The sequence below is a fragment of the Pseudopipra pipra genome, chromosome 6 (genome assembly GCF_036250125.1).
Source record: "Pseudopipra pipra isolate bDixPip1 chromosome 6, bDixPip1.hap1, whole genome shotgun sequence".
NCBI classification, from domain to species: Eukaryota; Metazoa; Chordata; class Aves; order Passeriformes; family Pipridae; genus Pseudopipra; species Pseudopipra pipra.
This window is the reverse complement of record NC_087554.1, coordinates 28,125,872-28,152,991: the sequence shown is the minus strand read 5'-3', so window position 1 is coordinate 28,152,991 and position 27,120 is coordinate 28,125,872. Positions and strand designations below refer to the sequence as shown.

At 35.1% G+C, this 27,120-nt stretch overlaps 1 protein-coding gene across 9 annotated transcripts in view; it reads left to right on the top strand.

Annotated features, from left to right (window-relative positions):
* UBR1 (ubiquitin protein ligase E3 component n-recognin 1) overlaps positions 1–27,120 on the top strand; it is an 88,249-nt gene that overhangs the window by 43,909 nt on the left and 17,220 nt on the right. For 7 of the 9 annotated variants that reach the window (XR_010431278.1, XR_010431279.1, XM_064658158.1 and 4 more), the window contains exons 30-46: positions 987–1,192; positions 2,327–2,420; positions 4,739–4,891; positions 5,313–5,410; positions 5,992–6,085; positions 7,375–7,523; positions 10,077–10,132; positions 10,433–10,529; positions 11,736–11,803; positions 12,682–12,832; positions 13,674–13,761; positions 15,455–15,588; positions 16,816–16,924; positions 18,977–19,033; positions 19,489–19,566; positions 20,215–20,385; positions 20,583–20,684. Coding sequence is in view for 7 of the 9 variants with exons in the window: in XM_064658158.1 (XP_064514228.1) it covers positions 987–1,192; positions 2,327–2,420; positions 4,739–4,891; positions 5,313–5,410; positions 5,992–6,085; positions 7,375–7,523; positions 10,077–10,132; positions 10,433–10,529; positions 11,736–11,803; positions 12,682–12,832; positions 13,674–13,761; positions 15,455–15,588; positions 16,816–16,924; positions 18,977–19,033; positions 19,489–19,566; positions 20,215–20,385; positions 20,583–20,684 (1,905 nt within the window). In the remaining 2 variants the exon portion in view is untranslated. Of the gene's footprint in view, positions 1–986; positions 1,193–2,326; positions 2,421–4,738; positions 4,892–5,312; positions 5,411–5,991; positions 6,086–7,374; positions 7,524–10,076; positions 10,133–10,432; positions 10,530–11,735; positions 11,804–12,681; positions 12,833–13,673; positions 13,762–15,454; positions 15,589–16,815; positions 16,925–18,976; positions 19,034–19,488; positions 19,567–20,214; positions 20,386–20,582; positions 20,685–21,156; positions 23,816–27,120 lie in introns of those variants that run through there. The other 2 variants (XM_064658155.1, XM_064658156.1) reach the window with 2 other exon arrangements.

The window sequence follows — 27,120 nt, the reverse complement described above, 5'->3', positions numbered from 1 at the left end:
AAGAATTATATATAAACTAGCACGTGTGTGCTGATGTAAGAACAGTGTATCACTTTGTAGACAACATAAGATAAACTATAAAAAATATCAGTTCTTGAAATGGTGGATACTTATATTGATTAACATTTTTAAAAGTATCATTGGAAACCTGCTGAGCTGACACCACTGTAATCTGGGAGGTGACTGTCAACCTTATATGAAAATTGAAGTGTTTTATTTGGAAAGAATCTGAAAGCCAATGTGTCTTAAGCTTAAGTTTCAAGAAGAATAGATGCTTCTTGTAGCTCAAATCACTGATATTTCTGTTTGTTAGGTTTTAAAATCTTATTTCATACTGAAGATGTTTGGTTTCTGTTGGTTATAATTTTATTGATATGGATTGCTCCTGTTCTAGAGATACTTCAACAATATGTAATATAGCTCACAATTTTTGTGTAATTGGGGCTTCACAAAACTAATCTGGAAAATAGAGATAGCTGCTGAAAGAAAAGCACAGATCACTTCCATATGCTTTGGTCTTTAATAAATTGTCTTTTATAAGTCATTGTTGAACTTTGGAATAGGGAATATTTAAAAAATATATGGAAGTTTATTGTGTCACGAAGCGTTGTTTTAAGGTAGTGGCATTCATTTTCAATATGTTTTCTTCAAGAATGGAAAACAATTTTAATGTGTCTGTAAGATTGAAATATATTTAGTCCAATCTACATTGAATATAGCTTCTTGAATTTCCTGCAGTCTGAATCCATTTAACTGTGTTACTTTATCTTAGCTGGCTTCCACTTTCTATTTTTAAAGAATACTGCATTTTAGTGAGGATTGAGGAGTTTCTTCATTGCTTGGTCATCATTTGATTTTGTAAAGCAATGTGGTATAAAACCAGAAATATTAGGAGTGTATGACCTTGTTAGATGCCTGGAAGAATTAAATTTATGTAGAAAAAGCCACCTGATTATTTTCTGTCTGTATCACTTACGATCTTACAGCGTGTCTTCAGCAGTTGATTACTCCAAAATTGCTTTGGGTCCCAAACGAGGTCCATCTGTTGCTGAGAAAGAGGTCTTGACCTGTATTCTTTGTCAGGAGGAGCAAGAAGTAAAGTTGGAAAGTGCTGCCATGGTGTTATCTGCCTGTGTCCAGAAATCAACTGCCTTAACTCAGAATAGGAGCAGAATTCTTGAACTCTCAGGAGGTATGTGATTTTTCTTCTTTTAGACTACAAGCAGTACTGTGCCTAGAGCTCATACCCTTTGAACTAATTAAACTCATATGTTTGGTCAGATTGCTGAATGGCTTACCCTACTTCAGGAAAAGAAGGTGAAAATTTTTAAACTGTTCTAAAATCCATGCTTTAAAACTTAAATGAGAAGTGTCTGAAGGTTTAGATTTGTTGCTGGGGGAAATCAGAAAATGCTTCAATCTCACAAGAAGATTTAATCGAACATGTAGGTTTGGTAGGAATAGTTGCCCTGGAAAAAATCCAGGACTGTTCACAGTTTGTGTTTATTTAAGTACAACAGCAAGTTTTCCCAATATGGAGGAAATAAATGAACATTATCAGAGGCCAGTATGGCAGCCCAAAAAGGGTTTGGGTGTTTGTTTCCGTTTGGTTTGGTTTTTTCCTCCCATGTGTAGGAAATAAAAGCAACAATATAAAAAAGTAGGAGAGTGTAAGCAAGGACTGATATCATCTGATGAATGAAAAAAAAATGAATACAAGAAAATTATACAAATACAAGAGTTAGATTTGCGCAGTAACATGTTGGTAGCAGGGAACACAAAGACCAACCACAATTTCTTTGTAAGTAGCAGTTGATTAAACATGATAGAACTTTTGGTCAGTTACTTAAGGGAAAGAAGAAAATAAATAGAAGTATAAGGGAAATTTAGTACTGACTTTTTTGCATTTTTCTTCTCTTTTTGGCCAAAAGAAAAAAAAATTTCAAGACCCCATGCTGTCGGCTTTTAATTTTAAAAAGAGAGAAATGCAGTCTGGAATAGGATAAAAAAAAGTTGAAACAGTACCTGGAGAGGGAAGAGCCCTTTTTGCTGTTCAACTAGTTGGCTGTTGCTTTTGAATTTTGTTGTCTCTTTCTTCGTAATTAGTGGGAAGCCTTCAGTAATTCAAGTAGGTTCTGTCTTGTGATTACTTTGCTGGATTATTGGTCTGGAAAAGTTAGCCAAATGAAGTTTTAATGTGACTGTGCAAACTGTAGGAAAATAAAAATGTTCATGTTCTATGTATATTCTTGTTAACTTCCCATCAGTAGGATGAGAAATGATGTTACTGTTCTTTTAATAATTTCTTTCTGCCGTGTCTTTCTAGATACACTAGATCCTCTCTTCATGCACCCTGACTTACCTTGTGGGACACACACAGGGAGCTGTGGTCATGTGATGCACGCAGCCTGCTGGCAGAAGTAAGGATGTGTATTTGCAGCCATTTAATGCTTTTAAATTAATCTATTTTCCAAATCATCTACGTGCACACTGAAAACACAGTACAGTAAGTGGATATTTAATTAAGGAATCACAACTATTTGTGCTCATCTGAAAATGAAATATGGCATAAGAGGTGTTTTGACATGGTGAAGAAAATCGTCATCAAAAGTTTTTAAGGCCCTTTATGACCCAAAGAAGAATCTCTAAGGATTACTAATTTATGCAAATAAAACCAATGGTGTAAAACTGGTCAAGAATAAGAAACCATATCTAGTGAATTTACTTTTAGCAGTCCAGTGTGAACCACTAGGAATCTTCCTACAGGTGAGCATTCAAGAGCAACAGTACTTTGAAGGTCTGTCACCAGGTCAATACTTAAAGGATGAAGCCGGGTTATTCCAGTGGGTCTTTAGATGGGATTCTTGCATTTAGAATAGAATAAGAGTGGTTAAATCTACCAGTAGTTTTTCGCAACCCCTCCCATTTGGGTGAACAAACCCTTAATAAGAGATAAGGACAAAGAATTGATACAATGGCTGTAAACTTTACTAGATTTCTATAGGTTGGGGGACCCACAATTTAGATCAAGTGTGTTGGATTAGAATGCAGCCTCAGTATTAAAAGACTGAGTTCCCTAGCTTGCAGAATAGAGTCATCCTGTATTTGACTCCACAAGGGTCTAAACAAGATAAATAGTGTGAAATAATAATAGAAATAATCCTGGTGAATTGTCAACAGATAGAGAGTTGGGTCATGCAATGACAGCTACTCTTAATTGTTGTGTATTATAAACAATCTCTTGAGGTTTGTTGTTTGTACTTGTGCCATTTTACTTCAAAAAATCTTACTAAACTTCTAGTGCTTATCATTTACTTTTCTATATGTGTGTATATATAGTTTTTTTACAATAAAACATGGGTACAGAATAAATAGGTGCACACACTTAAAATGATACGGAAGTATGTTCCTTGAGTATAATACATCTGCTCTTGGCAGATCCATCTACATCTGCGTAGATCTAAGTAGTGCAACACTGGAGCTCAGTTCCCTTGCTCTTTTTAAGAAAAGATGTCTTGCTCTATGGGTTAATGGGATTAAAATGGACAACAGGCTCTTCTCATACGGGATGGCACAGAAGGTTTGAGTATAGTCTTTTATTTATTACATAACAGACATTCTAACTTACTAATATTGCTCCCAGCGATGCCTGCCATACTTCTCTATGTGCAGCCTAAAAATACTGCCAACCCTCTAAAACAGTACAAGTTCAAATGAATGGAATATTCTTGTAGTTGTGATGTATAAGGAAGGGTAGTTGCTTGCAAAAACATAGTTGATTGAATGTGAGGAAAATAAATGTATTGTTTTATTGATAGTAACGAAATACATTTCTAAATAATCTGTGTTTATTAGAACTTCTGCAGATGTCCCTGCATACACATTTTCTCTTATTACCTAAATGGGATTTTATTTTATTCCCTTAAGATGTATGATTTCAAGCAAAAAAAAAAAATCTTATATTACCTCGGTGCACAAGTTAGATTATTTCATATCTGTCTCTCAGTTGCTACATACCCAGTCAGAACATTAGGACAGAATTTAGTTGCATGTATTCAGACAAGAAGATTTAAACGCTGGATCTTTTTGTTTGTAATAATACCTCTGAGACATTAATGAAATTTGAAGGCTTACTGCATCCAGTGAAGGGGCAGAATTATAACGAAACCTGTAAAAAGATCATAGTTATTTCTTAGTTTCCTATTGAGTTTAAAATAGTTGAAATGCGATATCGTAATATAAATTCTCTTCCTGTTATAGGAAGGCTGCAGTTTCATTGTCTTGTCATGAGACTCAGTCGTTGCAGAGTAGCTGATAAATTATTCATGAATTGTTACCAGTATTTTTTCCTAAAGTTAAATAACAATATGTGCAATTCCTGTTTCAGATTTACTGTAATGAGTTGCATATGAGAGATATTAGATACAACATTTCATTGTGTTGAAGATAAGAGGGAAGAGTAGAAAATGTAAGGACAGCTTATCTGTAAAGTGTTAATGAAATTTAAAAGGATTTTATAGGCAAGGGAAACTTGCCATCGTTTTTCCATCAGTGGTATACCATGCATCTCTGCGCAAGTTTATCTATGTGCTCAAAGATTTTATTATTTTCACATCCAACAAGAGACTTGTTTTTTCTCTTGAATAAGTGTTTGCTGTATAATAACACTTTGAACATTTGTTTTCATGTTGCATTTGAGCCATTCCACTTCCTAGTAATTTCCTTTTCAATGTTGCAGATACTTCGAAGCAATGCAGCTGAACTTTCGACAGCGTCTGCACGTTGAACAGATATTTGACTTGGAGAATGGAGAGTATCTCTGTCCACTTTGCAAATCTCTGTGCAATACTGTGATTCCTATCGTTCCATTGCAGGCTCAAAAAATAAACAGGTGAAATACCAGATTGCGTAATTTTTAATTAAAAAAATAAAAATTATTTTGGGACTGGTTGGGTTTTCAAATTTTTGGGTGGAAAACTTAGTTTGAGCTTCCTAATCTGTATAAAAGACTGCATATCTCCTTATTGATTATTCAGCCAAATATACTTCTTTTGGCAGTCAGTTTTTTATTTTTAAAAAAAGGCATTTTTTGATTGGCTATTCTTTGGAGTTGATATCAAATGAGAAAGTACCTAGATTTGGTATTTAGCCTAACACTTCATTTTGTGCTGTTTGCTCAAAATGTACAAAGCCAGTAAAGCCCAGCAAATACTGAGTTAATGTGTTTGGATCTAATTGTGTCTTCTGTTTTTAAAGTTCAGGTGATTCTTGTGAGTGTTAAACTAAAATCTGATTTCTGTTTTTGTTTTCAGTGAGGATGCTGAGGCAGTAGCTCAAATCCTGTCCCTAGCTAGGTGGCTGGAGATTGTCACAGTCAGGATATCATGCTACAGTGTGAAAAATGCTAAAGGTTTGCTGTCTTAATTTTTAAGCTATTCCATGGATATATGTCAGTACATGTTTTAACTAATACCAACAGAAAACTTAAAGAATACATTTGGCTGTCAATCAAGACAGTATCAAATCAAGCTGAGGATAAAGTCATAGCCCTTTCTGAGCAGATGTCTTGATTTCACAGTGTCCTCGCTGATTTTTCTGGTTTCTGTTAAATTCTTTTCATCTTTCCTGTAGAAAAAATTATGTGCATTTGGAGAGGATATCAACAAACTAACGCTCAGAGTTAATTAAGCTTTTGTGTTGACTTTGATGTAGTAAAAAAGAGAAACTAAATTAAAAAGGCCAAAATTAAAATATGTATAAGTATTTAGAAAACAGAAGATACAGAGAATCAACTACTGTTTTGGGGAATAGAAGCAAATGTTACTTAAGTAGGAATCATACAAGATAGTCTGGCTGGTGAGGTGTGTTTACAATTATTTTCTAGTCAATTTAAAGTAAAAAGGAAACTCACTTCTATTAGACTGCTATAAAAACTTTAACAACTTAGTTGGGTTTTAATGTGGATCTATTTATTTGTTTTTTTTCTGGAAGGAGAGAAGCAAAATCTTCCAGCTTTCGCCAACAGGGGAATGGGGAACTCTGCTTTGGAATTCCATTCCATCCTTAGTTTTGGAGTTCAGTCCTCGTAAGTGTTACTGGAAGTGTTCTCTGCATTATGTTAATTCTCTCTTAAATAACCTATATGTGTACTTCAGAATCTGTATTGAAGAAAAGACATATGATTTGTTTGCTCTAAATAATGACTGACTTATTCTTTTCCATAAGCATTCACTGAATATCAGGTCTTTGCAGAGCTAGGTGGATGTTTTGGTCAAATCCAGTCTGATAGTTCTTATATTGTTGGCACAAAGCTAGAAGTCTGGAATGTTCTAATCCACAATTCTAGTGATTTGGATTACTTGCTGTGCCTCTAGGCAAGTTATTTACTGCCTGTCTGCCTTAATTTTCCTGCTACACATCTGTTTCAGGCATAGATTACACTTTGTTTTGGATGCGATAATGTAATAAGGATTACTCAGTGGAATAGGACTGTGTTGACTGTTTCTATGCCAGGGGGCAAAAGCACTCACCCACTAAAACAATGAATGGATAGCTGCTTTTGAAGTGTGCTCAGCTGCCTCTTTTTAGATCATGCTGTGAGTACTCTGCTTCTGCTACTTCTGACCGACAGGATTATGCAAAGTGCTCACACGTGTCTGTTACTTGCAAAAATGTCTTCAGAAAGTTGAATCAAATTTTTTCTTGATAACTGGTCTCCATGGGAAAGATTCTTGAACTTTAACAGTGTGGTGTTTTAGTATGAACTTGAGTAAACTGCAGACTTTATGGTGCAATTGTTTGGCTGTAGACATATGGAGAATTAATACAAGTGTCAAACATTACTGTTAAAAAGTTCTGTGTGTGACTTGGACAAAAACCCACAAGCCATTAAAAGTGCTAAACACTTCCATACATAAAACTTTTCCCTTTATCTTAAATGCTAAAAAATGTGTTTTAAAATAAATTTGAATGTTTTAAAATAGATTTGAAATGTCCTTCTTTCCATTTATAGTGCCTTCTGATTTTTGCTTCAGCACTTACAATTCTTAAAATGTTTGTTTTCATTGTATTTTAGTTGCCTTTAAGTGGTTGTGTTTTTCACATGCGAATTTTAAGGTAATATACTGAAATAATCTCTTCCCAGCCTGGCAGCTCTTAATCCCTCAATTTGTAAAGCCTTTTATGTCAAGGTACTTGTTTAATAGTGGAAACTGGTGATTTTTTTCTCCTCTGTACAGAGAAAGGGTCGTTGTATTCAAGATTTCTTTCATAAATAACTGGTTTGGACTTAGACTTCTTTAGTGATTGATTGACCAGTAAGGAATAAGCACTATTAATAATTGAGACTGAAATTATCTCATCTTGCTTTTGCAGAGCCAAGTACTCAAGCAGTATCAAGGAGATGCTTATTCTCTTTGCCACCACCATTTATAGAGTTGGGCTAAAAGTTGCTCCAAACGAAGCTGATTCGCGGATTCCTATGATGACCTGGAGCACATGTGCTTTTACTATCCAGTGTATAGGTAAAGCATAATTTGGATTTATTCTTTCTCATTTATTGAAAATCTTACTGTTGCTTGATTGTATAATTTTATGCAATCTGATTGTATAAATAATAGTTCTACATAAGTAAGAACAATATGTAATAGTATAGCAAAGTATATTCTATGTAATTACATATATAATAATAGAATTATTATTGTTATGATCTGTAATCCAATATAAATAATAGGCTGTTTTTATTAGATAGTATTTTATGAAATAAGGTATGGAATGCCAACATTGAGTTTAGTCTGAGACAACAGGGAGTGATCATGTTCCACATTACTAATCGTAGCATTAAATGTATTCGGTTAATATCTTCAGGCTGCCAAAGAGCATTGCCTGCAGGCATCACCTGTACATCTAAGTATCTAACAGCAGTGAAATACTTCTCCCTCTCTCATTATTTGGGTTTTTTTTTCATCTGTATTCTCAAAGAATTCTCATGGAATTTCTGGAAGAAAGTCTTTTGCATTCTGAAATTGCTGAGTAGGTACCTGATAGAAAAAACCAACCAACCAACCAAACCCACAATGTTTGGATTAGATAAATTCTATTCCAAATATCTATAAATCCAAATAACAATTGTTGAAAAACACCTAAGTATTCTCTGCCATGAATCTCTGAAGGCAAAAAAGATACCAGAAAAATTATTAAATTTTGGAGGATAATGTACCTGTTTATCTCATTTAATTTTTGTACACAAGTAAGTTTGTGTAATAAACATGAAGCTGCAGATAAATCTGTAGTGGCTTCCAGGAAGGGAGAAAAGCAAGAGCTAAGTCTGAAATGGATGATGAAGGAATTGAGAATGTAATTGTACATCTCCATAAATATGATCTGCTAAGTGTAGCATTTTTTTTTTGATGGAAGCTGTTGAGGTATCAGTGGTAGTCTACTAAATCTGTAGTGGACTAGACACAATGGGAATATCAGGACTTTAAAAGGTTTTCAGGGGGATTGGGAATATTCTGGCAGGAATAGTCAGAAAAATAAATTGCATCTTTTTAGTGATGGATTTTATCAGGCTTTTCAAATGAATCAAGTAAATACTGGAAGCCACTCAGGTTTATTAACATTAATGCACTTAATGCTGCCTAGGTTGTTTTTGTTTGATATGTGAAAAAAGACTTTGGTGGCTGTCAGGGAGGAGTTTGCCAGCAAGTGCATAAATGTAATAACTGTTATCACAGATATGATATTGAAGGCCTATGTCAGTAATAGAAAATTCAGATACCTTATGAGGACAAATTTTAAAACTAGAAGGATCACTGTGACAGTTTGACTTATCCTAGGCCACACTACTTCCTTGGATTCATTTTTGTTTGCAAATAGAGCAAGCTTCTGTGAAATTGTAAAGCAAAACTACCTACATGGCTTCAGTATACCGATCTGGAGTCTAGTCATAGTGCATTATTAAAACCACTTAACAGGCATGTAGCCAAGCTGCCTGGACAAGGAACTTTAGCTATCTGTATTACTGGAGTCTCTAGAGGAAGTTCAAAGCATCTTTGACCCAAGGGATGTAAGTTGGTGTTACTCCCAAAAGCCAGAATGTTGAAAGTACAAATCTGATTTTTCCCATGTTTCCTCAGCAACTCGCATGTTGTATGTTAAACTGATGTATGGAAGTGCTAAGTTTAAAGGGCTTAATGTTTTGTTAGAAGTGATTAAAAGAAAAAAGGAAACAAACTAAAAAAACCCAACACAACAAAAAACCTCCAAATAAAAACCTCCCAATGAAAACAAATAGAAAATTTCCAGCTGTTCTGATTCATCTCTGAAGTGAATAAAGCACAAAAACATTTGAATGGATAACTTTTTACTCAACTGAGTTAATTTAGTTTCTTATTTTTATGGGCTAATTTTATCTTTATTACTCCTTCAGAACCAGTGCACTTAGGCAGGAAGACTAAATTGTATTTCAACTTGAGCATTTTCTTTTTGAAATACTTTTGTTAAACTACATTCAAATGCAGTAGTGTGAATTTAGCCAGGTTGCCCAGGGAGATTGTGGATTCCTCAGTCCTGGCAGTGTTTGAGGCCAGGTTGGATAAGGCCTTGAGCAACCTGGTCTAGTGGAAGGTATCCCTGCCCATGGCAGGGAGGTGGGAACTAGATGATTTTAGGATCCCTTTCAACCCCTTATCCTCAGGTTTAGCATAGAAACATAGAATGAATGTTAAGATGTCTGTATAGCATCTCTGTGAACATAACTTGGTGGGTTTGAGCATTGCAAAAGGGTAACTGAAAATAAAACTAAATCCACAGAATGAATGTGTTATCTTCATTCATGTGAAAAAGTGTTCCTTTAAATCCTTAGTTAGCAAGATCTGAAAACCTGAAAATTTTTAAAAGGCTCACTACAACCATTTCTCTGAAACATGCAGTACTATTTAAGTTAGATTTCTGTCAAGAGAGTTCTCTTAGCATTATGAAGTTGAGCTTTAAAAAGGAGTATATATACTAAGAATAAATTAATATTAGGTGCTGTAGAACAAAGCAACCTAATGTCTTCTGTGTTTAATTTTAAGAAAACCTCTTGGAAACGGAGGGCAAGCCTTTATTTGGATCTCTACAAAATAGACAGGTATGGACAAGTAAGATATGCAATATGTTTTAAACAAAAAAGTTTATATGCACACACATATATAAAACTGTTGAAATTGCTGACTTCAAGATCATTCTCTGTTGAGAGATATCTCCCAAAATGTTTAGATTGGTAAAGAACACTTTGGAAGAATAATATTTCTACTTACATGTGGGAATTGATATTAAATTAATTTATCAATGCGTTTTCTGTTTGTAGAAGTAGATATATTTTTACAGTTTTATTTCATTATTATATCTATCCTCTTTTCCTGTTCAACCATTTTCTCTTGCGCTCTAGCACAGTGGCCTTAAAGCATTAGTGCAGTTTGCAGCTGCTCAGAGAACAACATCCCCACAGGTCCTGATTCAGAAACATCTGATTCGTCTTCTAGGAGGTATTGTATTCCTTTTATTTACCACCTTTATATTACAGAAGTTTCTATTTCAAAATGACATACACATTAATAAAGCATAGAAGCAAGGGTCAGACTACTTGACAAAAGTGCTAAATTCAGTTTTCTAATGTTGCCTGAAATCATGAAGTGTTGATTGAACTCTGTTAACTAATATCACTGAAGTCCCCAAAAAGTCCTCTATCCCAGATTACATAGGCCGAGAGATACTCGAGTCTGGAATATTTACAGTTGGTTAACAAACTGTAATTGGGAATGTTCAAAATTACTCAAATTCTGTTCTAAAGAGGTGGATAAAGCCACAAACCAGGTATTTCTGTTTCAATTGTGAGACTTCATCTTCTCAGCATGAGAAGTCAGGTCCTTGGAAAGGCCACATTGTGGCATTCCAGTATCTTAAGGGGGCTTATTAAAAGGAGGGAGAGGGACTTTTTATATAGGTAGATAGTGACAGGACAAGGGGGAATCATTTTAAACTAAAAGAGGGCCTTTTTTTTTTTTTTTTTTTCATCCCATCCCTGGAAGTGTTCAAGACCAGGTTGGATTGGGGCCCTGGGCAGCCTGGTATAGTGAGTGAGTGGCATCCCTGTCCGTGGCAGGGGGTTTGGAACTAGATGATCTTTAAGGTCCCTTCCAACCCAAACCATTCTATGATTCTGTGATTTCTAGTATTTCCAAAAGGCTGCTTGCAACCTAGTTTAAGATATTTTGGTCTCAGGGAGAGCTAGTTTGAGACACGTAACTATCATCCATGTTTCATACTGATGAGGTTAGTATTTTGGCCTTTGTGAATGCCTTCTATTTGATCAAAAAGATTCTTGGGTGTGGTACTTAGGCTTTTGTATTGGGTGTAAGGTTGTGAGGCATCTAGTCTTACAGTGCCTAAATACATTCACCCTTAACACCGTGTGCTTTATTAGAGCTTGAGAAATAAAGATTTATAAATCAGAACTTTGAAGATATGTGAATTAAAATTGTTAGCTGTTTGGGCATGTGGAAATAACTAAACAATCAAATTAAGTGGTAAGCAGTTCATTAAATAGATACTTCCTTAGTTCAGAGACTTGGACTTTGTTTTGGTAAAAACATTGAAATGATAGAAGCTGTAAAATCAGATTCTGAGACTTCAGTTCAATCCGAAAGAAGAAAATCTGTATCAAGTGTATAACCGATATCTTTGTTTTGTAGTTCTCCTACCAAACTTTAAAGTGGAGGACACTCCATCACTTTTAGAAGTAGATATGTTCCACATTTTGGTAAGCAGGTTCATTTTATTCTTCGTATTTTGAGCATAAATTTTTGTGTACTTTACCCTGTAGATAGTCCTGCATTATCTGTTCACTTGCACGAGTCAAATGGTTATACGTGAGCAGCAATCAAATGATTACATATGACTGCTATATATGTTTACTTCTTGTTCTGCTATTCTTCTGATTTTAAGTCTTTTCTGTCTCGTTCTTACTAAATTTCATTCTTGCAATCTCAGTCTTCTTTTTATCACCTGCATTGTTATTAAACATAAAAAACTCCCAAGAAATGCACCCACTTAGCTTCTTTCTCTCAGTTTTCCTTTGTCTCAATCGGTATCTCATACCTTCTGATTCCTTCATATTCTCTCTTACTACCTTCTGTACTCTTCTTAGCATCTTCTTTCAATTCTTAATACAAATCTGTATTAGTTCCTTCTGCTGTTAAAAAACCCAAACAAGCAAAAACCACACAACAAAAAAAAGCCAACAAAACCAAACTCACCAAATAAAAATCTGTTTTGTCCTAGTTGCCTTTCTGTCTAATGCTTGGTCTCATTTCTCACTTTTTTCAGTGTGCTTTGTCTTACATCAAAGAACAGAAATTAAGCTTTTTAAGAACTAGACAGCCTGTCCTGGTGTATCTAAACTGGCAATTACAATGGAACTATATCTGAGTTTCCTCCACGCCAGGGGGCACAAATAGTTAATCCTTTCCAGTGAGTTTTTGCTACACTTTGAATTAAAACTAGCAAGATAAATGAGCATATTCAAATAGACTACAGAAATGAAATATAAATGTATAGTGAAAATATAATTTCTATTACCCTTGTAGTTATTGCTAAGTTTTTGTTCCTTTAGTATTTGCCTCTTCCTTTTCACTGTAGGTGGGAGCTGTGTTATCCTTTCCATCATTATACTGGGAGGATGCTGTAGACTTGCAACCTTCATCAGTTAGTTCAGCCTATAACCACCTCTACCTCTTCCATCTGGCAACACTGGCACACATAATGCAAATTGTCATCTCTTCAGCAACAGGTAGTTGTGTATTTGGGTTGGGTTTTTCTGGCATTTTTACACAGTTTCCGAAAAATAATGGATTGACACCGATAGTGTTTTCCAGGTATCAACTTTCTCATAAGTTACAGTGCTAGGTAGTAATAACTGTTTTCTGGTAAAAAATATACAGCACTATATAATTTTCAGAGCATTTTATTAGATCATTTCTGTGTGCTTAGCCTAAGAAAACAAAACAGTTACTGATACGTCAGTACTTGCTCCAGTCAGTCATTTCAGAGGTAACTTTGCTTCTCCTACGAGGAGTGAAGAGGGGAAACCTCTGCCGAGCAGCATCCCTGAGTTGTGCAGTGACAGTCAGTATGCACTTAGCAAATAAATTTTTCTTTACCCTTCAACCTAGTAAATACCCAGATCTGAAATACCAAATCCTGTAAACTGATAGGAGATAATTTCACTTTTCTCTATATTTCATAATACTGTTAAAAACTGTCAGTAACCTATAGGCTTTCTAGCTACTACTTTCATTTTTCTTCAGCATGATGGGAATGAAAAAAAAAATTAAAAGTTTTTAAAAATTCCTGTAGCTTAAGCTGTGTAGGACAACAACTTCAAAATTCAAGGGAAGGAAGCAGTTCTTTACCTGAGGATGAGCAATGAGGGAGTTATTCTGATTCTTCCTTATAGAATGCAGTCTTAGGAAAACATTTTTTAGGCAGAAAATATTAAATAGAAAATAATTAAGCAAAATAAAGTGAAAATACTTCTGTAATACAATAAAATAAAAAGAGTTCAGTATATGTAAGAGAGAAGTGTGCCACAATGGAATACATTTACAGTGGATTCATCTTTTTGTATGCAGAATCCTCCACTGCTTGCTCACCTGACAACAGTGAGGAGGCACAGTCTGCACAGTCTTTCTGTAGAGAGGTTTGCCAGTACACCAGTGGGTAAGTAGCAGTTCAGTTACAGCATTACATTTTCCTGGAAGGATGGCAATACACAGGGATTGACCTGCACGAACACAGAAGACAGGAAAAAAATGATCCCTTTTGTATGGGGAGTTAGCACAATGCCCTATGCTTTCTTCCCATGTTCCTGAACACTGAAACTATTGAAGGAAACAGTTTCAGTTAAAGTAGCTACTTTTTGAGGAGAACTGAGTAAATTGTTAGTCTGAGGATTGAAAAATACCTGTATCCATTCTGGAGAGAAATACAACCAACTACAGTATTTTTTTTTCTTTGCTGCGATTATTTTGTTTTAGATCTCTCACAGTATAGATGGAATCAAGAAAGAAGGAAATGATTCTACTATAAAAAGGGGAGAAAGTGTAAAGCCGAACCCAGTTGCTCATTTGAATGTTAGAGCCCATCTTTCAGACTTTTCTGATAGGTATAGCTGCAGACTCTAGTACTTCAGTATCTGTGTGAAATGAGGTAGAAAATATGGATACACCCTCTGCAAACTCTTCTTTGATCTATCTTCACCAAGGCTAGTTGCAAAGATATGTTTCTCACTGACTGACAGTGCTATCCACTTGTCTAAAAGTTTTAAGTCTAAATTTTAAAATAGTTAACATTTGGTATTTAAATAACAGGAGAAATTTTTTTTCCAAGGCATGAGCTTAGAATCAGAGGTGCTGTGCCTTTTGGAAAATTAGGTCACTGTACCAAGATGTCTAGGTACAAAATTAAATTCCAGCATTTAGGGAACCCAGCTGGGATAGTTTTAGTGTTTTAGTTTCTGTGTATGCATTTTTATCTTCTGACTCTGACCTGTCTGTGCTTGAACAGCACAGTCTGCATAATAAATTTACAATGGTCTGTGATGTTATAATATGGCTTGACAGGTTGTTACTCAGCAAGTACTGGTCAATATTTGAGTTAAATTCACATTTATGTGAACAGGAAGTTCACAAAGTTTAAAATTTTGAGAAAACAATAACACTATAAGCAAGTTAAATTTACTTTGAAATTTAGACTAAATGCTCATATTGCACAGACTACAATAATAATTACTGAGATAAGTATCACTCCAGTATTTTTTGTCAAAAATGGGTTTGGTATAGCTTTATTTTAAACAACCTGAGTGTTTGTTGTGATTTCCGTAATGAAGTATGAGTTATTAATTTTTTTATTCTGTTGGTTTTATTGTTCCTGAAGGGTATTTATGCTGGTTTAAGGGATTTTTTTTTTCTCATTTTTAACTGCATTCAGAAGACCAACTGAATCAAAAACTTTCACAATTTCAAAAAATTGCTGACTTTTGGTTATAAAAAACAACTGGTGTGAGCATCAATTGCTCTGTGTGATGCTGTGTTGCAGTGTTGCACAGTTTATATCAGATCATCTTGAGTAACCTAGAGATGGACAGCAGTGTATTGGCTATTTATTTTTTATAATTTTGAGAAAAATATAAGTTGACATGATTTGAAGACTTAATGTAAGTGTTGTATGTAAACTCAGTACTTATTCCTTAGGCAAAGGGGAAGTTGGGAGTTAAGTGCTGGTGACCGTGTTTCACAGAATTTGGGGTACATCAGTGTTGCTGCTACACAGCTGCCATTCTACCAAATTGTGAAAGTGCTAGAAGGATTTGCAATGTGAACTAATGCAGCTGTTTCTCATTTGTGTATTACAGTTGCTTTAGCCAGGATATTCCAGGCTGGCTTGTGTGGGACTGTGTTAAAAAAGGCATCATGCCTTACCTTCGTTGTGCTGCTTTATTTTTTCATTATTTGCTGGGAGTTTCTCCACCTGAAGAACTACTACAAGGTAAATATGAGAAAACAAATGTATCTATGTCTGACTGGTTACTCTTTTCTGAAAGAATTTTAAATGTTCACAATAACTTAACAATAGTCAAAACATTAAAATAAGACTTGGAAGGTAAAGAATTACTGATCTGTACAGATATGGACAAGCATGAGAAAACTGAGTTGTCTTGGCCTTACTTACATAGAAGAGTCTTACTTCTGAGTATGTGGAAATATGTGAATGTCAATGATATGAGGATAGTAAGTATTTGTGGATAAAAAGATACTGTGATTTAAGGATAGTTTTATGGATTTAGATTACATCACCTGAGAAGTAGCCTGGAGTATATTTTTAAAAAACCCAAATCTTTTCATGTAGTTGCTAATGATGGTAAATTCTAAAAATACAGGGATTGAGCAAAACAAAGCCAAGAAGAAATAAAGCACATTATAAAACTGAAACTCTTCCTTAAAGGATCCCAATGCATTACAGATACTAAACCAAAAAATACTCTGTCTTCTGTCAAAATGCAGCAAAACACAGAATCATCAACTATTTGGAAAGGAGGACCAAAATTGCTATGAATAACTGAGACGAAATATAACATATACAAGAAAAATATAAAATTGATTTATATAAACTGCAAACTAAGTTTGCATTTTATTATGATATATGAATCAAAATCTCTGCACTTTGGGATATGCTATTATCCTTGGCATTAGTCTGGAACTTTGATTCTATAGGGAGAAGTCTTTCTGGTGAACCAACAATGCCATTTTCTGTAGCAGAAATCATAAATGCCTACCCAGAAAACTATTAAATTAGCCCAGCTTTATGTAGTCTGTTAGCACTGACATGATATAGCAAAATTGAATATCATTGAAGGTCATAAGGATAGTGAAAAGCTAAAATGCAAGTAGAGAATGTACTACACTAAGATGTGTCACATATTATGCAGTAATTTAAGCAAGGAATTCTGTTATTACAGTAACTTATGCGTGATTTAAAAATTACTTAATATATATATCAAATTTGTTGAAGCATATCCTCAGATAATCCAAATTACTATAGCTCTCATTAAGTCAGTGGAGTAACATCCAATAGTACTAGCTAGGAGCTATGCTGAAGCTGCAGGATACATATTATTCAATGGAAAAAGGATCAGGAGATCCCTAATTTTGAGTGAATTATTCAGCAGTGCTGGAACACTTAAACAGTTGTTCATGTTTTCTTTTTCTTTTACAGATTCTGAAGAAGGGCAATTCAAGGCACTTTGTAGTTACCTCTCTCTACCTACAAATTTGTTCCTGCTCTTCCATGAGTATTGGGACACAGTAAATCCACTGCTTCAAAGGTACTAACTGGGGCTGGACAGGCCATGTTTTTCTGTTGTGATTCCCTGTGGGAATTCTGGATCAAATTTGTTAGTAAATAGCTGAGCTCAAATTCGTACTGAAGTTCTAAACGTTTGCTGTGCATAGGTACACCGAATCTCTTAAAGGCACTGAAAAACACAAAATGTTCTGTATTTTATGGTAATCCCAGTATTAAATAATTATAGTTGAAGGGACTAGTGCTTGCAGACAATACAGTCAGAAAGAAGTTATAAACCTTCGCTTGTGCGATATGCCACTTACTGTGTATTTGCCTATTTTTAATCTCTCTAGAGCAAAAATGCTGATTACATGAGCTATAAAATGAGAATATGGAAAATTAAGTAACTGGCAGAGTGAGGCTTTGTACCTCTTCTTGCATTTCCAGTGTTTCTTCTCTGCATTTCCAATATGGAAATTGGCTTAATGGTTTAAAGGTACAGTTTGAGTGTTATGTAAATTGCCATCTAGAATCATGAAATCGAAGAATGTTAAGGGCTGGGAGGGACCTTAAAAATCATCTAGTCCCAACCCCCCCCACCGTGGGCAGGGACACCTTCCACTAGACCAGGTTACTTGAGGCCTTATCCAACCTGGCCTTGAACACTTCCATGGCTGGGGCATCCGTAGCCTCCCTCACTGTTCCAGTGTCTCACCACCCTCACAGTAAAGAATTTTTTCCCAATATCTAACCTAAATTTCCCCTCTTTCACTTTGTGAAAGAAAACAGCAGTAAAGAAAAAATTTGTTAAATTCTGCATTGAAAAACTCAAGCTGAAGTAAAGAGACACACCCTCCTCCATCCCAGCTACGAATAATCCAGCTATACTGTGTTGGAGAATATCTCTGTGTATTTAATATGACCATTTGAGCACTTGGATGCATTTGTAATAATTCCTGGTTCTTGGCAAAATTCTCTGACTCTTACTAGCTTTTGCTGTGTTGTTGTTTGGTTGGTTTTTTAACATCTGTTCTGTTTTGTTGTCTAGATTTTTCAATTTAGGGATGTATGGAACTGTTGACTTCCAACTTAAAATCCATATAGTTGACCTAAAGAATTACCTACATACTATGATCAATTCCTTGTGTAGTATGTAGAATTACTTATAAATTAATAAATTAACTTTCACAGGTAAATTATTAAATAAGTTTGTCTTACTCGTTCCTATGTGTTTGCTCAAAGACATAATGGTGCTTCAAAGAGAACACAGAAGTTAAGTGCTTGTGAACATTGGAAAGTGATCACTAGAGGCAGGGTTAGCAAATAGTTGCAGTGCTTCCAATCAGAAACAGAGGTTTCAAGTAGGAGGCTACATATTTAATGTAATAGTAACAGTTGCCAAATCATCATGCAAGTTCCCTTATGTTTTCTCACAGAACTTATTTCAGAAGACTGAATTTGATGATTGTTGAGAAATGTGTTAAATGAAGCATACTAGATTGACCATCTGCTACAGTTCTGTCTCCCTTCTCCTTTTTTGTAGAAATAACTTAAAAGATGTCTTAAACATACGAATTCCTCTGTTCAGTAACTGGCCAATATGTACCATTGCTTTGGTAGACACATTTGGCCATTCTAAGCAAGCATACAACATGCAATAAACCATTTTAAAATAACCATTAGGTGATGATTGTTAAATAAAAACAACAAATGTTTTCCTATTAGAGTGTATGATAGTTAGTTATTTACGCTGTGTCTTTCAGCACATATTTTCTAAAAGGTGCTATGTATTGTAGCCCACTTTGAGAACTTGAAGATGTCTGAAGGCTGCTTGCATTTAACTCTGTTAACCCTGTGTTTTCATGTGCATGATAATAACTTTAAGTGTTCTTTCACATAGGTTTTTCCTCTTGTATACAAGCTTAAAGTCTTCTCCTGACGCAAAAGCATAAAAAAAGCTGTTTCTCGTTGTGAGTTCTTAGCTAAACTATCAATGTTTTATCAGTGTTCTAAGTTTGCTTATCACTTAGTAGTTTAGTTTAGTGATCCTGAATGTATATTTTTATCAAATGCAAATGTTTGTTTGAAATAGGTGGTGTGCTGACCCAATGGTGTTAAGTTGTTTGAAGGGGAAAAGCATTGCAATAAGGTAAGCTTATTGTTGTTTTCTTCTGTTTTTCACCCAGAACAGTCGAAAGAACTTGTTGTGGCCAAGTCAAAGAGCTTGTGTTTTATTCCTCCTGCTCTACTACTAAAACTACATTTATCTTTAAATGATTGTGTATTGTGTACATTCCCTCTCCATTGGGAATGTACAGCATTGTTAGACAAGTAATCTAGCCTGCTGTAGGAAAAACAAAAGCTAACTGAAATATGGAATGTCTTCATACCTGTAGGTTACATATGAAGTTTAATTTCAGCACCTTTTCTGGACTGTAGAAATGTTGAAGCTCCCATGTGGAGCCTCTCACTTGGGATTCCAAAGCTGAAGAATTGCTCTGGAACTGCAGAAGTTTGCAGAAAGGACCGAAAGCTTCGCAGGAATTCATAGTTACTTGCTTTTATCTTTGTTATTGTCATAATGGTTCTTTTTCACTTACCCAGGTATCCTAGGAAAAGAAATCATTTAATAGAGCTTCCTGAAGACTACAGTTGCCTTCTGAACCAAGCCTCTCAGTTTAGGTAAGATGTGACATATTTAGTTGTCTTCTTAGGTGTTTTGCCACTTCTAGTGACTTTTATATTCTTGCAGTTACTGTAACTGGTGTTAAAACAATCCAGAAATTATTTTGTAGAAGTGAAGGCACTGTTACGGATATACTGGCCAACACTAGCACATGTTCACTTTAAATCTGAAACACAACAGTAGCAAGTGAAGTCACTTGTGTTTGATAAGATAGCATATAAAATTACTATAGCTTACTCCTGGTCATTTTTCTCCAGTGCAATTTGGTTTGGCCATAGGCCTGAAAATTATTTTTTGCACTGGACGCAACAAGCCCAGATGATTGGTACTGTTTTATGCCAAAAAGAGTGAATCATAGGATAATTCAGGTCAGAAGGGACTTCAGCTGATTATCTAATTCAATCTCCTGCTCAAAGCAGATATCTTGCAAATAAAATATTTTAAGCAATGTAAAAACACAACCCAAAGAGGCAGATATGTGAAATGATTATGACATAGTTTGTCTTAGGTTTTTGTTTGATTGTGGATTGGGGTTTTTCGTTTGTTGGCTGGGTCATTTTGTTTTTTAAGGAACATTATCCATGGTTAACATTTCTTTTAACATTGTAATTCCTGCTGTAACGTTCTGGTTACACTTCTTTTAGATGTCCACGGTCTTCTGATGATGAACAAAAACATCCAGTATTGTGTTTATTCTGTGGGGCTATGTTGTGTTCCCAGAATACTTGCTGTCAAGAACTGGTGAATGGAGAGGAGTTGGGAGCCTGTACTTCTCATGCTCTTCAGTGTGGAGCTGGAGTCTGTATGTTTCTCAAGTAAGTAGCTGGCCAGAATTTAATGTGTTAGAGAGTAAAGAGAAATATTTGAAGTTCAAAAATCACAATTTGTCAAAGCACTTAATTCTTTTTATCTGAGACGAAGAAGCGTTGCTTTGATGTAAATTATAGCTCACCTAAAAAGTGAAGGATCTGCTTGGAGTTGTGTTTTAAATGTAGCTTTTTTTCCCCTTAAGAATCAGGGAATGTAAAGTCGTCCTTATTGAAGGTAAAACCAGGGGCTGCTTATACCCTGCACCCTACTTGGATGAGTATGGAGAAACAGATCCGGGTCTAAAGTAAGTAAATGTTTAACTTTCTGTATTTCTATTTTTGTATCTCTTTCTTTCTTATACCCACTGGACAACATGTTCTTCCTGCTGTCATGTACAGCACTGTAATACATGTCTTGCCCTGGTGAGCTTGGTTAACTTCAAATTCCTGATGGCAGTTTCCAGTCGTGAATGGATAGTTTATAATGGGAAAAAGCAATTTTTGGTACTGTTAAACTTCCTTACTTTTCTGAAGAATACTTTGTATGCTGTTCATCAGAAACATGCAACAACTGCTGTTGCTGCAATGTCATCTTGGAAATGATGATTGTTGCTTGTCACACGTAGAATTTTTTTTTACATTTCCAATAGACTTGTTGAAATTGGTGTTCATACGAGTATTTAATATAGTCTAGTGTTAATGTTAGATTATTAATGGAACAGTTTGCAGTTGCTATTTTTATATGCTAACTGGTTATTTTTTTTTCCTTCTATGAAGAAGAGGCAATCCCTTGCACTTATGTCGAGAGCGTTACCGAAAGCTCCATCTGCTATGGCAGCAACACTGCATCATAGAGGAGATTGCCAGGAGCCAAGAAACCAATCAGATCTTCTTTGGATTCAACTGGCAACTGCTCTGAGTCTCTTGATTTTTAGTGGAAACTCTTACCTTTGGCAGTGCTTTGGAAAAGGAAAGGAGGGTGGCAGTAAAAAAAACCTACTCAAGTGAATTCTGTAGTTCAGACACAATTGGTGAATTCTGTAGTTCAGACACAATTGGTGGATTCTCTAGGTTGGATGTATCACTGATATAATGAAACAGAATCTCATGTCATATGTTTTCCTTGTATTTTTTTTCTCCTTTCTAAAAGGAAAACCACATTCAGTAATTATTACTGAACATTCATGTCCAGAAGTATTTCCACTTTTTTCAGAAGTTGTAACTATTTCATGTATTTTCATGAGGACAGCTTCCCAAATGCTGTGCTTCAGAGCACACACCGCACTTCTGTCTCTTCCATGCCTTGAGAACATACCAAAATGGTGTTGCCAAGGAAAAGCCTCCTTTACTTTCTCTCTGGGTTCTTTTCCCAAGCTTTAGTGAAGCTTTAAATAGGTCAAGATAATATTGGAGTGGAAGTGGTGCCAGGCCTTTAGTCATCTGTAGCAACAGGTACAATAGAGAGTAAATTTTACAGAAATAGTCTGCATTCAGCTATACACTGGGATTTAATGAAGAGTTTTCATTAATGAATTCTTCACATGAGAAGTGTGGGATAGAAAGTGCATGGTGGGAATTACCATCTTGCTTGTTGCATCAAAAAATTAAGTCTGTGCTTTTTGCGTTGCCAGAACTGCACTTTATCTAAAGAATTTGTCCTCTATTAGTGTTGTATGAGGTCTAGGGCTACAGTATTTGGCTAGGTTGTGGTTAGTTTTACTTTTTTACAGTTTGTTTTGAGGTTTTCCCCAAGAATCAAATGTAAAAATACCACTGCTGGGTAGTTGTAGTGTAGCTCTGCAAGTTATACAAGAGCCAGAGACTTCAGTAAAGTAAATGACCTTCAAAGCTATCACTGGACTAAAATAAAGTCCTGAAAGCAGCAAGTTTTAGAATCAGAAATAAGTTTTCTCATATTTCAGGGGTTTTCCACTCTTCATCCTCTGTTACTATTGTTTGGAGCATGTTTTGGAGCCTGCGTAAATGAAATGGTGTGTTTTGGGGAGCATGTTCAGTGGTTCAGTGCCAGGTAGACCAGAAAAGGGAAAAAAAGGTGGCTAAGTCTGTTTCTTTGCCCTCCAGTTAATAGCACATTGTGATTGAACTCTCTCTCAATGATATGTTATTTTCCTTTAGTTCTAAATGTTTGTTCTGTTTTCTGAATTTCAACCATAATATACATGAGAGAATTTTTAACGTGATGGGTAAAAACGCTTTCCCAGGAAATACCATTTCCATGTGAAAGTCTGAAGTTTTCATTACCCTAAATTTCCCTGCCCCTTTGCTGTTTGGATTCTTTTGTGCCATTTTAATAAGACTTTCAAGGGGAGGTTTTCAAATTAATGTCTGAGAGCATGTTTTTGTATGATGTCTTTTTCATTTTGCCACGATTGTATGTGAAATGGTAGAATCACAAATAATGATTTAGATTTAAATGTTCTTTTCTCCTGTTTGTTTTTTTTTTTAAGTTTTTTGAGTATGTATGTATAAGTGCACTGAACAGCACCATAACTAATCTAAAAATGGAATACCAATGAATTCAAATATTGTTCTAGTTTCAAATACTTCTTAAAAACTTTTGCTGTAATCCTTCCCTGGTGATACAAAAAGTTGGCTTTGGTATATTTTTAAGGTATTCTGTTTCTTTAAATTAAGACCATTCTCCTTATTTTGATTCTATCGGATTTTAAACCTGAATATTAAACTCTTTGAAGACAAACATTAATTCTGTTAGTCTTCACATACTGAATTTAGAACAGTTGTCATGAAAACTTGCATGCACTGATGATTTTTATGTCATCAAAACACTTCTTACCAACAAAAATATTGAATTAATACTAGCAGATGTATGCCTCATTGATACCAAGCTGTATTCTCTTACTGTTTCCCTCTGATATTTACTAATTCATTTATCAAAAAAACTTTCAGTTATCTCGCACTTCACTGATGCAAAAATTTCATTGTCAAATATGCAGTGAGATCACTTTATTTTGTTTTCTGTCTGAACTGTAGTATATAAGAAGAGGAGTTGGTATTAGCAGGTGAGCTTGTTTAAAGCTCTAGAAATCTCTTTGTAGCTGAAGAAGTGGGAGAAGAAAGTTGCATCTTTCTGCACGTTTGCACATACTAATTTAGCAAATGGGCTCCCATATCATTCATGGACTAGCGTGGTCATCTTTCATTTCATAAATTACTATGCAGTTTTGTTCACTGTGAGTATAATCTGTATTTAGTGATTGCAAGATGCTTATGCCACTGATTTCTGTTCCATCCAAGCTGACAGAAGTTATTTGATAATGCACATACTGGTATCTTTAATTGCAAAAATGTAAATTTGAAACTTGTATAATGTTCTTGTGCTTTTGAAATAAAATATCTTGTATATGTATATTTAAAAAAAAAAAAGAAATAAAGTAACTTCTCGTAGATTATTCAATTTTTATTTGACACCTCACAGTTCTTTTTACAAGAGCATCATAGCGGTGTCTGTCAGTATGAAAAAGGAGAAGGGTTAGTAAATGGTTGGTAGACAATACCAGTTACTCCTGTAGTCTGTATAATTTTTGTACCATTAGGAATGATGCTGTGCTTTTTCTTACGTAAAGAAATATGCTACTTGAAACTTTTCCCAGTATTTTGTAGATGCAAATTCCTGCAGTGTCTACCTCAATTTGTTAAATAAGTTTTAAGTGCAGAATTTAATATTTAGATGTCCTAAAACCAATTTAGTTGAGTGATTCTGGTTTTGTATCTTGTCAAAGAAGAACTGTTTGTCAGAACAACCTCTAGAAAGGGAAGCCTTGTGGTGTTGGTGTGGTGTGCTGTGTGATACATGTTAAAAAAAAAAAGGTGTTTTATTATAGAGCTAAGCAAACAGTCAAGAAATCTTTCACATAGAAATGGCCAGTACTTCTTGCCCCTTTTTATGTTACAGGCTGCTGACTGTCATCACATCCTCTGCTGTTGTAGCTTTGGGCACCATTAAGCTTACAGAATTTGGGTGTTGATGGTGTTGCTCTTTATGCTTATTCTTAGTAAAGCAAATGTGTTTAAGAATCAATTCCTGAAAAGGTAAAAGGTAGAGGTAGATAAAGTCTACTAGTAAAAATGTTCTGAAGAATATTAGAACAAGAATCCTGTTAATTAGGAAAAAAAAAGAAAAAAGCCACAGCACTATTTCTTGCATAGTAAAAATCTTAGTGTACAAAAAATATAGAGGAATATTTTGGCCATCATGTGCTTTGCTTTATGGTTGAAATACACTTTATTTTCTAGCCAATATCACTGAATAATCTCCATTGTAAACTAGTCAGATTCATGATACAACATTTAAGTTTGTTACTTAGATTCTTCTAACCTATTACTTAACAAGATCTTCAAAGATACTTTCTTAAAAAATGGAAGTTGTTTCATTTCTGTGGCACAAATCTCTTTGTTAGTTTTCATGAGTATTTTGCAGGTAGGCTGAATTTGAGGGTTGATACAGAAAAAAAATGGCTAATAATGAAAATCCACTCCTATAGAAGTCTCTCAAATCTAGTTATTCCTAATCCTATCTACATTTCTCTAAACTTACACAGCTTTGCTTTCGACTGTACTGAATGTAAAGGAAATGTGCGTTGAAGGAGAGTGAGCTGAAATTCCAAGGGATTATATACATGATTTCATGTAGTGATGAGTAAGAGGAGACGAGGTATAAAGTTAAACATGAAACATTAAAATGGGACCTGAGAGTTTTCTTTTATTTCCTTGTGACTGTTGCTCATGAGATCAGTGTAAAACAACTTACAGTCCATCAGACTTAATTTTAGGAGGTTTTTGGGCTTCATGCTTGAGTGAATAAGCTGCAGCAAAATGCTGTGAAGCACAAAGTGGGGGCTGTGGATTTTATGGTTGTTTTGAGTCCTTGCTATGTTTGTGAAGAGCCGTGGTTAATCTTTTTCAGTAGACTGCAGAACCTTTTGTTTCCTCCTTCTTAAGTGTGCCTAAAGTGTAATGTTGCCCTTTTGAGGTGGGTACAAGCATTGAGATGCAGGCCTAGAGCTCAGAGGGAGCTCATCCCAATGTACCAGAGTTCCTGCTTGAGCTGTGTTCAGTGTTCATTTTAACAAAACCCTAAATGTGCTACAATTTTATATTTCTTGCTAATTATTTTTTCTTTACGATCAATGTAGAGTGTTTTCAGTGGTAATCAGAAAGCTTTAGAGTATTGTAATTGCAATTTCTATAGAAGCTATCATAGTGCCTTCACCAGAAACTGAACATTACAGTGTTTATCTTATTTTGTTTTAATTAAGAAATTGATAAAGAAAATAGTTTTATGCATAGATGAGTGCCTTACTCTGGAAGTTGCTGTATTGTTATTAATTCTGACTGGATTAAGCATTAATAATAAGTAGGATAAGAAGTGTCCCTCAAGTTGTATTTATTTCTGTATCTGAGCATATGCCCTGGCTTAAAGGCTTGGCTCGCTAATGCCATCTTTGTCTTTAACAATTACAGAGAATTAAGGTGGAGTCAGTGCTGCTGCCTGAGCTTGTTGTCTTGATCCAGTGGCTGTGATGTTAAATACTGCAGGAAATCCCAACTATTGTGACAGGTGCCGTAAAGGAAGCTGGATATATAGGGTGCACTTCCACATTCTGGGGAAACCAATAAATACAAAGCAAAGAAGAAAGCATTTATTAAGAAAAGTAAATTTTATCCTGATTACTGTGAAATGAGCTATCATCTTTTTGTAATGTGTCTATATTGATGGAGACTCTGAATGCCTAGACAGGATAGGAATCACCAATTTAATGACTTAAGTAATCACTGGTAATAGGCCAGACAAGGACTGTTCCCTGTGAAATGTATTCTGAAACTCAGTTAATTTCGAAAGCAACCACATTCCACTGCTGCAGTTTCTGGCAGTTGGCTGAGAGAGAAGGTTAACTTGCTAAATGCTAACTAGTCTTTTAGAGTAAAATGTGTTTTCTTCATATGCAAGTAAATGAGCTTGTGTGGGGACCAGGGAAGATGTGTAACTGGACACTTACACCTCTGTTCTTCATGATAATGTTTTACATCAAATACTGCTTGACATTTCTGTGTCTTTAAAGAGATGCTCAGGCTGGATGATCCATTCACTCTTCCTTCCAAATCTGTCTTGACAAATCCGTCAACTAGAAAGTTACCAAAAGAGTAAGTTCACTGTTCTTGTAATTCTGCAAGTTAAGACTTGACCAAGAGATTTTTAAGTGGTGCAAAATGTCAGTTGTCATCTGTTTCTACAGTTAAATGTGTTTTGCCATTAGGAAATATGGAAATGTTTCCTAAAATACAAAGTAAGATTTTCTTTCTTTATGCTCTGATATCCTGATTTACAACCATTTTCATCACGCTGAACCATTCCTCTCTTTTTTAATTGTTGAAAGCATTTTATTTTTTAGAATTTGCATAGTCTTAGATCTCTTGATTCAATTTTTTCCTAATTAAAAAAAACTCTACAGGAGTAATTTCTGTTTTTCTCTGAATTATTTCTGATTATCTTACAGCTTTTGGTTATTGAGATCTGTTTTTCCAAACGTAGATCAACTAGAATTGTTTTGAGGAAGTGACTGCTATTTACTGACACATGGCATTTTCCATACTTACCTGAAGAAAAATATACTGCATTTAAAAAAACCCCATATGCTATTGGGAAATCTGATTAATTTGCAGTATATGACTGTCCTTTTCCTTAATCTCTCAAGGAAACTG